Here is a 16324-nt window from a genome sequence, read left to right on the forward strand (position 1 = left end):
TGTGGTGTAAGCTGCAGAGAATGTGCTTGGGGTTCATGGGAAGGATGGGTGCCTGGAATGCAGGGCAGGGAAGGCATCTGCTACATTTAATGTTCTCCTCCTCTGGCCCCTCAAAGAGAGCTCAAATTCTTCCAATAGCCATTCTGTTTCTACTGCTGTTCCAACATCAAATTAAACAGGAGGCTATTGTAGTCCTTTGCCCATTCAAGAAGAATCTTAATTTTAAGTGATGTAATTAGGATCACCACCACCAACTTACTTTCCCCAGAACTTCCTGATGCCTTTGGGGCTCCGTTTACCATCTGGCGTTAGGGGAGACTGGGGGCTTGAGTCAGTGCCCGATGACGTGGAGGACAGGTCGTTGACCACGGCAGTGTCGTCCCAACCACTTTCTGTGTCTCCTGAGATGGAAAGAATGGAATGGGGTGTGAAGGACAGGAAGGAACATGACCTTGGGCAACCTCCTCCCCAGGCCAGGGCCATCCTTCAGGGGGCAGAACTTTACACCTCCAACTCAGAGACCAGCAGGGGGCTCAGGTACACTCTAGGTTCTCTCTCTGAGGACTGGACAGGTTAAGGTTTCAAATTTGGGTGAGCTAATGTCTTCAAGTGCTGAAGGCTAGGGGGTCCAAGTACTTGCAGGGAACTCCAACATGGAGCTTCCTCCTTTCCCCAAGGGAGATGCAGGAATGCAGGCAGAAGGAGGACTTGGCTGAACGTTCTGGAAGGGGAGGGTGTAAGGGTCGGGAAACATGGGCATCTCACTCTCCACCTCACCTGGAAGGGTACAGTACCTAATACGGGGGCACTGACACTCCGGCCACGATCTCCAGCCAATCAAGAAGCAGAGAAGCCACATGAAGAAGCAAGAGAGGCCAAAGTCCAGCCCAACAGAGTTATAGGGAAGCAAAGAAATAAACAAAAGAGTCATCGAGCAAGAGAGAAAAACTCAAACAGAAAGAAAAATAATCCCATAAGAAAAGAAGGGGGGGAACAGTGAGTGAACTTGGCCCATAGGGTCAGTGCAGTGAGAGAAGGCCTCCTGTGAGGGGACCAAATACTCCTGGGGCCACTTCCTGGCAGTCTGAGGTGTCCATACACACGTAGGAAGAGGGAGGGAGAGCAACAGGGGCTCATATACCCGGCCACATGCAGCTCTTGTGTGGCTGCCAGGGTTCCCTCACATCAGACTAGAATGGTCTGAAGCAGTTGCAAGTGCAGAGTCTCAGTGTTACTAGAACAGATGCATTCAAGAGCTTATCTGGAGTTCCTGCAGCCAGAGGCAGAACTGGCCAAGGGCAGAAGCCAACACATGGGCTGGCTCAGGGAACTACCAAGGATGAGGAGGAGGGTAGGGAGAGCTCTGCAGGGACCAGAACGTTCCCTCCTAGGCTCCACTGATCTGCTGTTCTTGAGGAAATATGGCCTACTCTGCATGAAAAGCAGCAAAGATCTCCATGATCCCAGGCCCTAAGCACCAAAAGGGTACCTGTGGATGGACATCCTTGCCCACTGGCCACTCCATTTCCCTAAGGAAACACTCTCCCTGGGAAGAGCACATAATATCATCCTACTGGTAATAGGGATGCTGCAAGAGGAAGGCAGAGACAGGAGAGAGAAGATCAGGATGACAGAGGAGGAGGGAGGGAGGGACAGGAGGGATGCTGTGGGGGGAGGGGGAACTAAGAGGGAGAGAACAGAGGAATGAAGGGAAAGACAGGAAGGGCCAGGGGAGGAGGGCAGGAAGAGGGCAAATGGGGGTGGAGTGATTGCAGAAAGAAAGGGCGGGCTCATAGCCTGGGTTTCTGGCACTCTCTAGGGCTTACCAAAGGAAACAATGTACCCAGAAAGGGAGCCATGGTCTTTGCAAGTGAGGCCACCCAGAGGGACGACTTGTCCCGTCCACCCACCCTCACCATCCTCCAACCATGGGCCACGGCAGTCGGGGCAAAGACCTTTGCAATAACAATAACTGAAAGTGCCAAGGCCACCGCCCAGGGGCCTCCGGCCCAGAGGCCTGGATACTCACTCAGCCTCAGCAGGCTGCTCCCTGCAGGGTCCGGCTGGGAGGCAGTGGGAGTGGACCTGGCAGCCTCTCCATTGGGCGTGGCTCCAGAAAGCTTCCCAGGTAACGTGGGGTATTTGTGCTCCACCAGGAAAGGGCTGTCCTATTGGAAGGAGAGAAGGAGACGTGTTGCAGCAACTTATCAGCCTCAAATGCAAACCCAGGTAGGAAATCTTCGGATGCAGGGACAACTCAGTTTTCTAAGAGCCATTTTTCACTTAGGCCAACTCAAAGGCCTTTCAAAGATCATTTAGTCCAGGCAAAGGGACCAGAGTTCTGAGAATGAGACTTGCCCAAGGTCCACGCAAGGAGACAGGGACAGAGTCAGGCCCAAACCCAGGGCTGACTACAACTGACTCTATTTTTTTTTTTTAATTTTTATTTATTTATGATAGTCACACAGAGAGAGAGAGAGAGAGAGGCAGAGACACAGGCAGAGGGAGAAGCAGGCTCCATGCACGGGGAGCCCGACGTGGGATTCGATCCCGGGTCTCCAGGATCGCGCCCTGGGCCAAAGGCAGGCACCAAACCGCTGCACCACCCAGGGATCCTTACAACTGACTCTAAATGGGAAGTAGAAGTGTCTTGCAAAGGGGACCCTTTGCCATTTGGCCTGCTGCTTGGAAACTCAGCGAACTAACAGCTATGAGTTGCCTGTTGAATGTTTTGAATTAACAAACCCAAATTCTAGTAAAGGGTATATCTGTTGCTTTATTATATGTATTTATAATATACATCATATACAAATTATATTTATGTATTCTAATAACAGTTATTTTGAAAACTACCAGGTTAAGGCAAAGCAAGAAGGTACACACTCACTCGGGACATGACAAGAGAAAACAGGCCACGTATGAGGTTCAGCCCCAGTGTGCACACACCTTGGCTATAGAAAGGGTGCCCCGAAAAACAAGATAATGTAAAGGGAAAAGAATTGCACTTATTTGGTGTAAGATGGACATAATGCAGTCAGAGAAAAACAAATACCATATGATTTCACTCATATGTGGAATTTAAGAAATAAAACAAATGAACAAAGTGAAAAAGAGACCAACTAAAAAACAGACTCAACTCTAGAGCACAAACTGGTGGTCACCAGAGGGAAGGTGGGTGAGGGGAAGGGGGAAACAGGTGATGGGGATTAGGAAGACACTTATCACAAGGAGCGATGAGTAATGTACACAATTACTGAATCACTACATTGTACACCTGAAACTAATATAACACTGTATGTTAACCATATTGGACTTTTTTTTTTTTTTAAGACAAAGGACACAATGGTCCTTAAACCCACGAACCTAGGGGAAACCCAGTGGAATGAATTTGAGTAAAAAAAGAAAATGAAGCCACATTACCAAGGAAATCATCTGTGGATGACTTGATTGGGCCCAGAAGAAAAGTCATACAAAAGCTCTGATTTCAAAATGGACAAGTCAGAAAAGTAATGGAGAGTTTAATGACTGACACATCTTTTCATTTAGGTAAAAGCCAAGTAAGTAATCCAGTGAATTTCTGAATTCAGTGTGCTTACAAACACATGTCCTAGAAATTATTTGAAATCCAATTCCTTCACTGAACGTGGGCTACTAACCCCTATAAATAAGCTCAGAAAGGAGAGACATGGAAAAAAAAAAAAAAGTAGACGAAATCTCCAAGGAAGCCTGAAAGAACTGGCTGGGGAAGTAGCAATAATCAGAACCTCAAGATAGGGAGCCTGAGTGATTTTTAAATTCATGATGACCCATGAGGGAGAGATTGGACCTGGTTAGACCAACAGTGTGCAAATGCCGGTCCTTGCGCCAGCTGCTCCATAGTCACCCAGGACACTCGTAAAGACAGAGCCTTCAGATGCACCTGGTCCCGTGAAGCCCCTTCTGGGAGTGCACCCTGAGTGTATGTATTTATTATTTATTATTATTATTATTATTATTATTAGACACAGAGAGAGGCAGAGACATAGGCAGAGGAGAAGCAGTGTCCCTGAGGGAAGCCTGATGCAGAATTTGACTCCAGGACCCTGGGATCACAACCCGAGCTGAGCCAAAGGCAGATGCTCAACCACTGAGCCACCAGGTACCCTGAGTGTCCGTATTTTTAACAGGCATTTCAGATTACTCTGATGCACAGTCAGAGCTGGGAGCATGGCCTGTGGGCAAGGCAATGTTCAAAAAGGCTTAAGGAACTAAGACTCCAGGATCCCCATCATGTAGGAATTAGGGGAGTAGGGAAGGGCTCTCAAAACCAGATTTCTGGTTGCATCATCACACGCATCCCCCGTTAGACAGGGCAGAGGCTGCCGACGTGGGCTGCCCCGGGTGCTCGCTGAGGATCTGAGAGGGAAAGAGGCAGAATTGAAGCCAAGCATGGGTGGCCCAGACCTATAAGAAAGACTACAAAAGGAATCAGAAGGCAACAGAAAGGATTCTCAGCTCTGTTCAGCCAAGGACAGCTGGGAAGAAAGGATTCACTGCTGGAGAAGGTCAAGGTCAGAAGAGGACACACAAGGAACAGAAGAATAAGTTGTGGTTGTGGGGGAACGGAAATCCCAGCTGCCTTACATTGGAGTGGAGAGGCAGCGCACCAGAGTGGCAAGAATATGGGTTTTGTATCGGATGGGCTCAGGCGAAGCTCTACCCCTTTAGCCTCGAGAACCTGTTTTATTGTTTCTCAATAGGGAAGGATTCCTGCCTCGGGCCGAGCATACCAGCACAGCACAAAAATGATCCTGTGCCCCGGGGCCTGGAGTCACAGCAGTAACTACCAGAGCAGGCCCTAGGTCAAGGAAGGCACCCATCAGACCCTATCTAGAATATGGTGCTCCAGGGTGGTCCAGGGCACCAGTTAGAGAAACCGGTGCTGACCCTCAAGAGACCGAATAGGATCTTTAAAGCCTTGTGATCTGCGCACAGGAGAAGAGGATGTGCCACTCAGAGAGGGCCTGAGGAACTCAGATTCTGGAGCTGTCAGAGCAGGGGAGACGGGTGCATTCCAGGGGCTCCAAAGGGAGAGCCGGGATTGGCGGGTGTACACTCTAGGGAAGTCCAGCAGGTGCGTCTAATAGAGCTGGGAAAGAGTATAGTCTTATGAGGTAGTGAGCCCTCGGTCACAGAAGCAAGGGCCAGACACCAACGTGAGGGGCTGCCACGGAAAGATTCTTGCATCCGTGGCTGAGCGCGCCCCCGTGTTTAACCACGACATCAGCACAGAAAGGATGGGAGCTGTCGCGGCCCTCTGGCTGTGGGTGGAAACCCTAGCATCCCCCTTCCCGGCAGTCAGATCGGCAATGCCTTGTTAAAGCTGAGTTTTTCTGAGCCTGTAAAATGGAGGAGACAATAATAAATCCTACCCCACAATGGGGTGAAGTCACGCCACACAGAGGGGTGTGCATAAGCAGAAAATGGGAGAGGAAGCTTTGTCTTTCCTCCCGCACTCCTATCCCGTTAATGAATGATTTTACAGTTGCCAAAGCTATAACCTGCTTGGGGAAAAGACTCCAGCAGACATGCGACCAGAAATGCAGGAGAGGGACGTGCAGTTTCCATACCTTGGGTTCTACCACTGGGGAGATCTGGTTCCCGTTGACACACTACGCAGGGGCAAGAAGGATTTCAATCGCGTGGAGAGAGAGAGAGACCCGTATTAGTCGCAAACAACCACCTAGGACCACCTGCCTGCTTACGGCTGCAAGGCTCATTCCCTCCCTCCCCATCTTCGTCAGGTAATCACTATCCATGGAAGGAACAGAGATCCCTGTCCAATCCATGGACAGATGTTCTGGGCAGCTGCCAGCGACCAGAGAGCCAGAGGCACCGGATCACAGGGCAGAGCCACCGAATGGGCCCTGTGGCTCCTGCCAGCTCCAGCCTTCATTGGTTTCCTTTGTAATTACCAGCGCTGGTTCGCCGCTCAGACCAAGGGTTGCATGCGGCAGGTGTCCATAAAGGTGCTCTGTCAGGGAAGGAGCCCTCATCTCCAGGGACCTTGTCACCTACCCCTCTAGCACTGGGGTTACCCACGTGGTCAAGGGTCGCTCTCAAATAAGGGGTCACAGAGCCCTCCTCACATCTTTCTAGGCTCTTAAAAAAGCTTCCTCTCTAATCTCCTAAATTATCTCATAATTCATCAACTTTATCCACATTATCTCTTCATTCAAAATCTCCGCAATGCTCCCAGAGTGGCTCTGGAGATATAAGGCCAGGATTCAAGACCAGGGTTTGATCTGACTCATGGCTCTGAATTTACATTCTCCTACTCCCCGTGCCATATCCCAAAGCCTGCCTGTGCCCACTTCTACATCTTCTCTGTCAACTCCAGGTAGCATTTCCTGCCCCTGCCCTGCCTCTACAATGCCTCGGGCCATATCTGATTGGTTTTCTCAAAATGTTCATGTAATTCCTGCCCCCCGGCAGCTATAGAAAGCCCTCTATAGGGGGGGACCTGTCTGTCACAGAACTGCTGGGTAAGTAAGTCAGAAGTCTTTATGGAGAGACCAAGAGGCTGACCTTGTCCACAGATTCACTTCTCAGGTCTTCTAGACTACAGGAGAGTTTTTTCTGAGCTCTGGAAAAACACAAAAGAAAGTTAACAAACAGTTACTAGAGCAGGTGTGTCATTTGCGCACAGGACATTCCGAGTTGTCCAGTTTACCAGTTGTCTGTTAAGTGAGTTTAGGATGAAGGTCAGGGAAAAACCATCCTCTCATCACAATCACTACATAGGAGACTGGCCCATCCCGGGGATAGCCTGGTCAGATAACATATTGCTGAGGGCATGAGGGCATCACTTAAATCCAAATCAAAGGACCTTGACATTCCCTGAAAGTCTAGAATACACTCAATTCTGTTACATTAATGGGAGCTAATTGTTATGTAGTCATAAAAGAAGGCTCTGTGGAGTCAAAAGACAGGAAAGGTGCCAACACTGCCTTGTCCGTGAATCTAAGACAGAATCCAGGGAGGAAGGAGCTGTGCCACATGAGAGTGAAAATGAGCACATCAGCCAGGCACAGCTCCAGAACATCACCTGCTGGATCTTCCAACCCTTTGCTTCAGCTCCATATACCCTCACTAGTCTGTTCAGAGGAATTTGCTTTTTCAGAGATTATTTTGCAGAGAAGGGCACCAATTGTATAGAGAAGAGGCAATGCCACCAGTGGTCATAAGGGTTACTTTGTGACAAGTCTCCCTGGCAGTGTTATTTCTCAGTTCATGTGAGTAAAGCAGAATCTCTTGGCACATTGGTCTCCTATGAGCCTGGTCAGTGTGAGTTAGTCAGTGGTGACTTCCTCCTGAGTGAACTCATAAACTGAATTTCTTATTGTGCAAAACCTACTGGTCAGTTGCTGTCTTTGACACTGACAGTTTTTCTCTAGGGCTAAAGGCTGAGGGAAACAGTGGCTCTCTAGAAAGTGGGGTCCTGAGCATGTAAGTTCTGGACTCTTAGCGCCATTCTGGGGAAGCTTCCATCATACTTATGGCCAATTTCCCCAGATACCCTCACTGAAAGACAGCCTGCTCTTGGCAGTGGAGCCTCTATGTCTCCATTACATGGGGCCCAACTTGGAAGTGTATTCTAAATTATTGACATAGGAAGCTAGAGGGAACCAGACAGGTGGCAGCCAGGTGATCCTACGGGCCAGCCCGTTATAATTGCTTCCCCAAAGCAATTAATCAACCTCCCTGTAGGAGAAATGGCTCTCCCTGGGAAGCCTGGACTGTCACAGGGCTCTAGGGATCTTGAGAGCAGGAAGGACTCTCAAGAAGAGCTGATGAAAACGAGACCTATGTCATGGCATACTCCCAGCCCCGAGGAGCCACTGGTGGGCACAGACAACCTACAGCCACCTCTCCTTTGAGCCTCCAAGCCCTGGTCAGGTCTACTCTCAGTGGCAATGGCCCAGACCCTTAGCCCATGGGAAGGGAAGTCTTTTCTGTGGCCAGGGGAGGAAGGCATGGTTTGTGACTGCTCCGTAGCCAGGGCTACACTGTGGCCACTGCCAGGGTCTGGAGTGCTGCTCAGTGGAAGGTTAGGTGTGCCTAGACATGTGGCTGTGCTCACTATGCATGGCCAGTCCATGCAGGGGCCCTAAGAGGGGCCTGAGGGCACAGCTCCAAGGAAATGATCAGGACTCCTACCTGGTTTCCAGTGATTTCTGCGGTAGTGGAGGTGGCCCCATGGTGGGAGAGCTACATCTTGGAGGCATCTGCACCAAAAAACAGAAGTCACTGTAGGGGACAGTTACTATCTGGAGACTTCCTACCATCCTTTCTCCTTGAGGAGTTCCACTTCCTCCTCTAGGTACAGCCAGGATGGCTGTGTCAGTATGGGTGCCTTGCTCTTTCAAGATGCCAAGGAGAAAGGAGTATTGGAAACCTGGGCCGACCTGCCTCTGCTCCCCAGACCTGTATCCATAACCCTGCAGTAGAGGCCTGACACCTGAACCCCCGGGGAATCCTGTTTCTCCTGCCCTTTCTGAGCCAGGCTGTTCAGCTTTTTCTTTCATTCAGGAAGCCACCACACACCCTTTCAAAAACATGCCTTCTTGGTGTAGGTTAGCCAGAGTCGATTTCATTTGCTTACAGTGAGAAACACTATAATTGATATATTCACTTAACAAACATGGGCAACATCTCCTGCCTGCCGGGCCCTGTGCTGTGTAGGCTAAGTGCTCCCTACACCAGACAGGCAGACAATTAGGATAAACGATCAGTATAGACGTCCTTATGGTACTGATACCTATAATGCAGTATAGAGATACAGGGGAGGGAAGGATAGTTCAGAAGAGGGCTTCAGAGGGGAGAACATTTGAGAAATGAGAATGCACTTAGTGAAAAGGCTCAAAGGGAAGAGCATTACAGGTGGACCAAACATGAGTACTGGTGGTGTCTACGGAGGACACGGTTTGAAGTTTTCAGTATTAAGTACTAAGTGCAAAGATGATCTTTTCTCTAGATCCTAGTAAGTACCTTTTTAGTCTACTATAGGGAGAACCCTGGTATTATAATACAGTTGTCAAAAGTCTGGGCTTTTTGGTCAGATGGATGGGAGTCTAATTCCAGGTGCTGCCATCTACCCACCGTGTGACCAAAAGCAGATCATTACCCTCTTTGAGCTTCAGCTTCACAATAAAATAAGAATCCCGACAGTGTCGTGAGGAGAAATGAGGTGAGAGCCATGTACAGTGCTCATCACAGTGACCACACAGAGCTACCGAGTGCCAATCATTGCTACCGTATTGTTGTCAGCAGTCTGGAATGTTTGTTTGAGTTGGTGACACTTTTGCTCCTCCCTCAGAAAAGCTGAGCTAGACTCCTGAGATCCTCTTCAGTTTGGCCATGCTAGAGTTTCATGAACTTTTTACATCCTGGGCTGAAGCCCCTTTTCCACCTGAGAAGGGATCTTTGCATTTACTTGCTCATTTGTATCTAGTCTAAATGCAGAGAGATTCATGTAATAGGACCAGCAAAAGAGAAAAGAAAATCTTCCTGCTGGTTATAGGGGCTGGAGGAGATGTCTGAAATAGGAACGGATCACTGCAACAGCTGGAGGTATTCCCCTCGACGAGCAAGACACATTCATTCATTCGACAAATATTTGCGTTCTCCTGGGCACCAGGCACTAACATAGACGCTGGAGAAACAGGGGGAAATGAAATGAAACCACCTGGGTCTCTGTTTATCTCCCAGATAGGAAAGATGAAAAGCATTAAGGAACTGGATTGAGAATTTTTGTCTTTGCAAGTCCAGTCTCTATGATGCCACCCCTCCCACTCTGAATGCAGGCCTGTACCTGGGTGCCCTCCACCCTCAGTGCTCTCCCCAAGGGCTGGGAGGACCGCTCCACCCACTTAGGTTCTCACCTGTCACGCTTTATACCTGACAGGTACCTAATTAGACCCTCTCCCAAGCTCTGTACAAGCTCCTAGGGCCTGCAGAAACCCCACATCATGGATGAAACACAGCACCTCTGGTTTAAATAATTCTTCGGGGCCTTTATTTGCAGTGCTCCACTTTCTGAAACTTCCCTCGAGTTCTTCTTCATTGCTTGAGAGAGTTCTTTCTGAGGGCCCTGGAAGCATGAATGCAGAAGAGGGTGGGGGTCACTACTGTGGGAGTTGTTCAGAAACCTGTAATGATGCAAAATTCTAACAGTCTTTCTCCTTCATGGAGAAAGCCTAAGGAAGATATAAAGGTACGTTAGGAGTGTGAGTCCTAAGATTCTTCAGGGCATCTGAAGAAGGTCTGTCATGAGGGTCATCTCAAGGGCAAAGCTCATGGGTGGAACAGAGAGAGGGCAATCTCTACTTTCCCTCCCAAACCTCATTCCTTGGCCAGGCAATTAGGCTCTGACTTGACCTCAAAGACCAGAGGAAAACGGGGCTGTGATACGTGTGCAGGATCAGCCAAAGCTCAGCTAGAATGACAGGTCTCTGAATACCCTCAGAGCAGCCCCCTCTTTCGAAGCAGGTATTTTCCCGGGGCTGTGATAGGAGCCCAGGTCAACGTCGTGGAGGCTAAGGCAGGCAGCCCGGCATCTGCCCTCCTGGGCTTGTATGAGCACTAATGCTGCCTGCGTGGTGCCTTCAGCCTGGCGGCAAGCATGAGACGCCGACAGCTCTCCCTGCCCTCTGCCTTCCTACAGGAACCCAGGCACCTAGAGACTCAAAGAAGGCTCCCCACGTGCCCTGGAAACCTGCTGGGGGAGCTTTTAGATTACTCAAGAGGTGGACAAGCTCGAATCCCCCGTGAGGGGTACTGAACTGATCTTCGGCTCAGGTTTGACTGCACTCATTGCCCCTAAGGGGTATCCAGGAAAGACGCATGGGAGACCTACAAGGATGGGGATTCCCAAGGGCTCGCATCGATGGCTTTCTCTTGACAATCTGCTTAGTCCCTGGGAGCTCTGGACTGTCATCAGACATGTTTCTAGAAATCTAGAATCTAGACAGTTTCTAGAAATCAATAGCTGCTACCAATTTCCCACCGTCCAGGACAGTCTAACCAGCTCCATTCTCCAGCAGAGGATCATCCCCAAATAAAGAGGAGTCTCTAGTGAAATGCCCCTGGGTTTAATGCAGTAGATGGAATTCCTTTCTGGGAGAAAATGAAGAATCCTCCTTGCCCTCACCTTGAGTTGCCATCATCATCTCCTTCACCCTTCGGTACTGGTTTAGCAGCCCCGTGAGCTCCTCTATCCGACGGTCCTGTCAGTGTGAGAGCAGACCATATGTGAACACCACCACTGTTCCCTCAGACGACTTCTTGTGGGGGCCCACACTATGTTCTGGGCACACTGAGAAGATACGCTCCATGGAACTAAGGGAGGCTTCAACGGGAAGCCTAGTGTCCAGAGCCTGGGTTCTCAGTGGTCTGCCCCCTAGGCGCTGCAAACATTCTTATCTCCACCTGAAGGCTATGAGTCAGGTCTCCAGCCATAAAACAATCCTTCGAGGGGCTTAACACATTTCCAGAAGCAGGAAACTCACTATCTCCCTATCCTTTGCAATCTGCCTCCTGGTTGACTATTGTCCTCTTGGAGCTACATGCCAAGAAAGATTAAAATAAAGCTGTTGTGTTTATCTCCAGTTTATCTCACCTGTCCCTTAGAAGTCGGAGATTCCTTGCACAACAGACAAAATTCCCAGAGGAGATCATTTCTTTCAGTGAAGGTCTGGGGGCTTGGGAGGCCATACAGAGTTTGGCCTTAGACAGACTCGGGGGTGACCCTGGCTCCACTCCCTACTGTTATCTGACCTTGGGCAAAACTACTCGAGTACTTGGAGTCTCAGTTTCCTCATCTGTAAAATGCAGGGTTGTGAGCTTCGGGGCTCAAGTTAGCACCTAGATGGGTGCTCTACAGTTACAGAGGTGGCTTTTCCAGGATCATGCAGGAACCAGATGTGAGGAACAGAAGGCAGCAGGGTAAGTACATCACAGGCTGCCCAGGGTCCTCGTGAGGGGTCTATCGCCAGACCGTGCGCATAGGAGGTGGGTGGACGGGTCTCAAGTTCTGCCAGGAGTCTAAGCAGCAGTTACGACACTCGCAATAACTGTGGTGGTATTTTTTTACCCCACACCAGCACAAACAGGTAGGACTTGAATCTGCCGTCGGGAGATTTTAGTTAGGCAAAGTCCCCAAGGCTTCAAAGCAAGAAACAGGTGGCTGAGGCTCAGTCTTGAAGAGGCAGCAGCCGTTCTCCTGACATGTCCCTGGGTCACTGGCCTGCCGGGCATGGCCCTGCCCAGAATATCAGAGACCAGTAGGGATGGAACAGCCAGAGATGTCAGCAGAGGAAGAACAGGGCTGCCTGATGATCAGCTTACCTTATCTTCATTGGCCACAAGCAAAGTTTCCATCCCCATTTTCAGACGCTGGATTTCTTGGTCTAGAAGAATTTAGGTGTAGGAAGAATTATTGAAACGCAGACAGCCATCCCCACGTGCTAAGATGCTGACACTTTCCTTGTGAGAACATTACACATGGGCTCTTTTACTTCTTGGAGAGCCTGTGATGATGTCTGGCATAGTTGGTCTCATTGAATATTTGTTGGATTACTAAATGAATGAGCCTAGTATCTTATCTTCTCTTTATGGACATTAGTGGGGGGAAATCAAAATGCCATTTATTCAACAGTGACACAGAACAACCCCCAAATCTTTCAGAACCAAGATCTCAGAAGAATACAGACATTTATTGCCTATTACCTGAGTGGGTATGCACCTGGGCTGCTAACTAGTTTTGTAGAAAATCAGAGTGTCCCATGGATTGCACAAAGGAGAGTTTAAAACAAGGGAAAAAAAAAAAAAAAGTCTACAGCTGAATGAAGATGAAAAAAGAACGATTATGTAAAAGAGCTGGATACTTGGCTTAAATTAAAATGCTCTAGTCAGAATTGACTAACAAATGTTTAGACACATCTATATATACATTAAAACAAACCCTACAGTTAAGGAAAACTATCTTATTTCAGAAACCCATAGAATTTCCCTGTAGCTCAAGGTACCTGTGTCAATCTGCTGTGGACAACCCATGGCCTGCTCTCCCTCTGGACCTAATAGGGACTCTTGATTTCTTCCCCAACTGACCTGATGGGGCAGGTCAAAGGCCGATGCCTAAAGGAGCTGGAGGTCATTCTGCTAAATGTTTAGGTCTAGGGATTGTCACATAATTGGAGCTTCAAAACAAAGACCTGTCCCCATCCCTGAACTGATTACTGCAAAAGGAATAGAGGTAATTCTGTAAACAAAGTACAGGAGACAAGGAAACCAAGGTATAGGCATCTCGCTTGCAATAAGAATAGGAAGAGTAAATATATGGGCTTTGTGGTAATAGTCACAGGAATTCATTTTCAGAGGAAAGTAGAGTGCCTGCTCACTCTCTTAGGCTCTTGGCAGCTGAAGATCAGCTCTGCAGCTCCATTTGGGGGGGGGGTGGTGGTAAGCCCCATACGAAGACTGGCAAACCTCAATGCTTTGGGCAGAACCCAACCTGAGGAGCAAATGGCCAAAGGACCAGCTCCAAGAGTTACCTGATGATTGATTAGAGGTGTAGACTAGAGAGAAGCAAAGTTGGAAGGGGAAGACTGCCTGGCCTAGAGTCAGGGCACAGGAAGTGTTCTGTGCAGATTAATCATCACAGAGAGTCTAGAATATCTTAGGGGGCCCCAGACCCCACCTTGAGCCTTGGCAGGTGGGGAACATGCTGGAAGGCTGGGAAAAACACTGAGAAAGGCTGAGGAAGCAATGGATATATGGGTCACCAATCTCCTTCTCCAGCCGAAGTCACTGTTTCAGGGCTGCATGGCCTCTGCACGCCAGCCAGGGACCCAAGCTAAGCCCTGCTAAGGCTGAGAGGGGACCCAGCAGTGGGGCCAATCCACAGGGCTACAGGACCTCCTCTAGCACCGCCCTGCAGCCTGCAGGTAGGAGAAGTCGCAAGGTGTGTGATCATTTTGCACACCAGGTGAATAGCTGTAAATATCAAATAGGTGTGGATAAGAGGATTTGGGGATTCATCCTCTATTTTGAATCAGCAGACTTGAACTTATCACGGACAATCCACTGCCCTTTCACTTACTCAGTATTTCTTAGGGGCCTACCATGGCTGAAAGCTATGTGAAGTTCCATGGATATGGTCTTTTTTTAAAGATTTTATTTTTATTATTTTTATTTATTCATGAGAGACACAGAGAGAGATAGAGAAGCAGAGACACAGGCAGACGGAGAAGCAGGCTCCATGCAGGGAGCCTGATGCGGGACTTGATCCTGGGTCTTCAGGATCAGGCCCTGGGCTACAGGCGGCGCTAAACCGCTGAGCCACCCGGGCTGCCCTATGGATATGGTCTTAAATAGAACAGAGACAGTCCCTGGCCCTACAGGGAGGACAACAGTCTATACCAAGAGACCTCCCTAAACGCAGCCCTGATAAGTTTTAAGTGCTAGGACACAAACAAGAAGAATGCCGACATAGAGGACAATAGGACTGGGGGCACCTCACTGAGGTAGAGTGGCCAGGAAAAGTCTTTCTGAGAGGTAACATTTAAGCTGAGATCTAAAGGATGAGAAATAACTGATTTTTTTCTGTAACCTCAGGGCCTTGTCTGGGTATCAGGTGAGCATCTATAAAGTGAGTGAATCACTAAAGCCTCCCTTATGGGGATGACACAAAAATAAGTCCTATCAATCAAGTGAAAAAAAAAGCTCCAGAGGTGGCTGTACAGAGCTTAATGATCAGACTACATCTGAGAAAGCCTTCAGAGCAGAGTCTTCTGGACATGGGAGGAGTTCATGGCAATGATTCCACCATAGAGCTGCACTTTATAGGCCCGTTCAAGCATGTGCGTGCATGCGTGCACACACTCATCTATTCACTTGGGCATGTTTGCACACACACAGGACATACGCGCACACTGGCATGCCTCTCACATAGGCATATACATACTCACTCAGGGACACACACGTCCACTTACGAGAGAGGGCTCGGAGCCCAGGGCCAACCATGTTCGATCACAGCCACACCAGTTACCTTTCTCCGCATGGTCATTGTGGAGAGCCGCAGTCCGGGAGAGCTGGCTGTGCAGACGCTCAATTTCTGCATCCTTCAGGGCCACCTGCTCTTGCAGCTGGGCTACCTCAGCCTGAAAGAGCAACAGAGGACCCTAGCGGCTCAGAGGGACTACCAGACTGTAACGAAGTACCTCAAGTCATTCAGAGACCAGGACCAATGCTTGGGTCCCATGGCATGTGGGGCAGTCAGGAGCAGAGGTGTCAGAGGTGAGCAGAGGTGTTCACTGCCCTCCCCAGCAGGTGGCGCTCCTCCTGGCCAATCTGGCCCTGCCCAGGGCTTTGGCTCTTCACCTGCACCCTCCTACCTGACCAGACTCTTTCCTTACCCTGCCCCCTGAGGCCCAGTCACCACTGAGGCCTGAGGAGCTGGAAGTGTGCACAACGGGAGGGCTGCTGATGGAGATTCTCTTTCTGGATGTGGCCTTCCTTCTTCCAAGATATTCATGCAACAGCACGTATAAACACCATTGTAACAAGTGTGCACATCTTTCATTTTTCTAGCCCATACAGGAAGTATAGTGGAAATCAAGTCACTCCTGGTAGACGGAGAGTAAGCCAAGAGTACTCCCTCCTTCGAAGTACTCTCCCAGCCTTCATGCATAGCCTCGGCCTCTGCCCAGCCTCCAGGCCCCGTGCACGCTCACCCAACATGTACTTAGGTACAAGCATTCAGGTGTGCTGAGCAGATACACTGTTGTAAATAAAGCATGTCAGTACAGCCACAAAGCTGCATACTTACATCGGTACACAGCCACACACGGACAGTTGTACTGGCAGGTGCCCACATTTCCACTAAGCAGAGCTTGTTAAATTTCACACATAACAGTAGGTGTGATTTCCATATCTTCCCATCCTCATTAGAAGATCAGAACTGTGTCGGTCCCATCCCAAGGGGCACACTGGCTTTATATCCCTGCATGTCGCTACTGGGGAGACACCAGGAGTGCAGGCTTCGAGGTCTAAGGCACAGAGCCACTCAGTGACCAGGCTGCCAACCCCACCTGCTATAAAGCCAGGTGCCACCTACTATAGCCTACTTCTGAGTTAATAGCACAGGTGGAGGCCACTATCATGGAGCCCATCTCGGTGTATAGATCCATGGAGGCCAGAGAGCCAAGCCCCGCTACGTCAAACAGCTTGTTGAGGCCTACAGCCACACGGCAGCTTTCCAGAGCTCACTTAGGGCCTCGCTGCC

General features: G+C 49.4%; 1 protein-coding gene across 13 annotated transcripts in view; it reads right to left on the reverse strand.

The window, feature by feature from the left end:
• Positions 1-16324, reverse strand: part of PPFIBP2 (PPFIA binding protein 2) — a 147980-nt gene that overhangs the window by 16027 nt on the left and 115629 nt on the right. For 8 of the 13 annotated variants that reach the window (XM_072725705.1, XM_072725709.1, XM_072725710.1 and 5 more), the window contains 9 exons: positions 15089-15200; positions 12388-12449; positions 11192-11267; positions 10029-10132; positions 8200-8267; positions 6568-6625; positions 5610-5651; positions 2030-2168; positions 260-401 (listed from right to left, as the gene is read on the reverse strand). In XM_072725705.1, the coding sequence (XP_072581806.1) occupies positions 260-401; positions 2030-2168; positions 5610-5651; positions 6568-6625; positions 8200-8267; positions 10029-10132; positions 11192-11267; positions 12388-12449; positions 15089-15200 (803 nt within the window). Of the gene's footprint in view, positions 1-259; positions 402-794; positions 828-2029; positions 2169-5609; positions 5652-6567; positions 6626-8199; positions 8268-10028; positions 10133-11191; positions 11268-12387; positions 12450-15088; positions 15201-16324 lie in introns of all 13 variants that reach the window. The other 5 variants (XM_026008332.2, XM_072725707.1, XM_072725708.1 and 2 more) reach the window with 1 other exon arrangement.

The sequence above is a fragment of the Vulpes vulpes genome, chromosome 11 (genome assembly GCF_048418805.1).
Source record: "Vulpes vulpes isolate BD-2025 chromosome 11, VulVul3, whole genome shotgun sequence".
Classification (NCBI taxonomy): Eukaryota; Metazoa; Chordata; class Mammalia; order Carnivora; family Canidae; genus Vulpes; species Vulpes vulpes.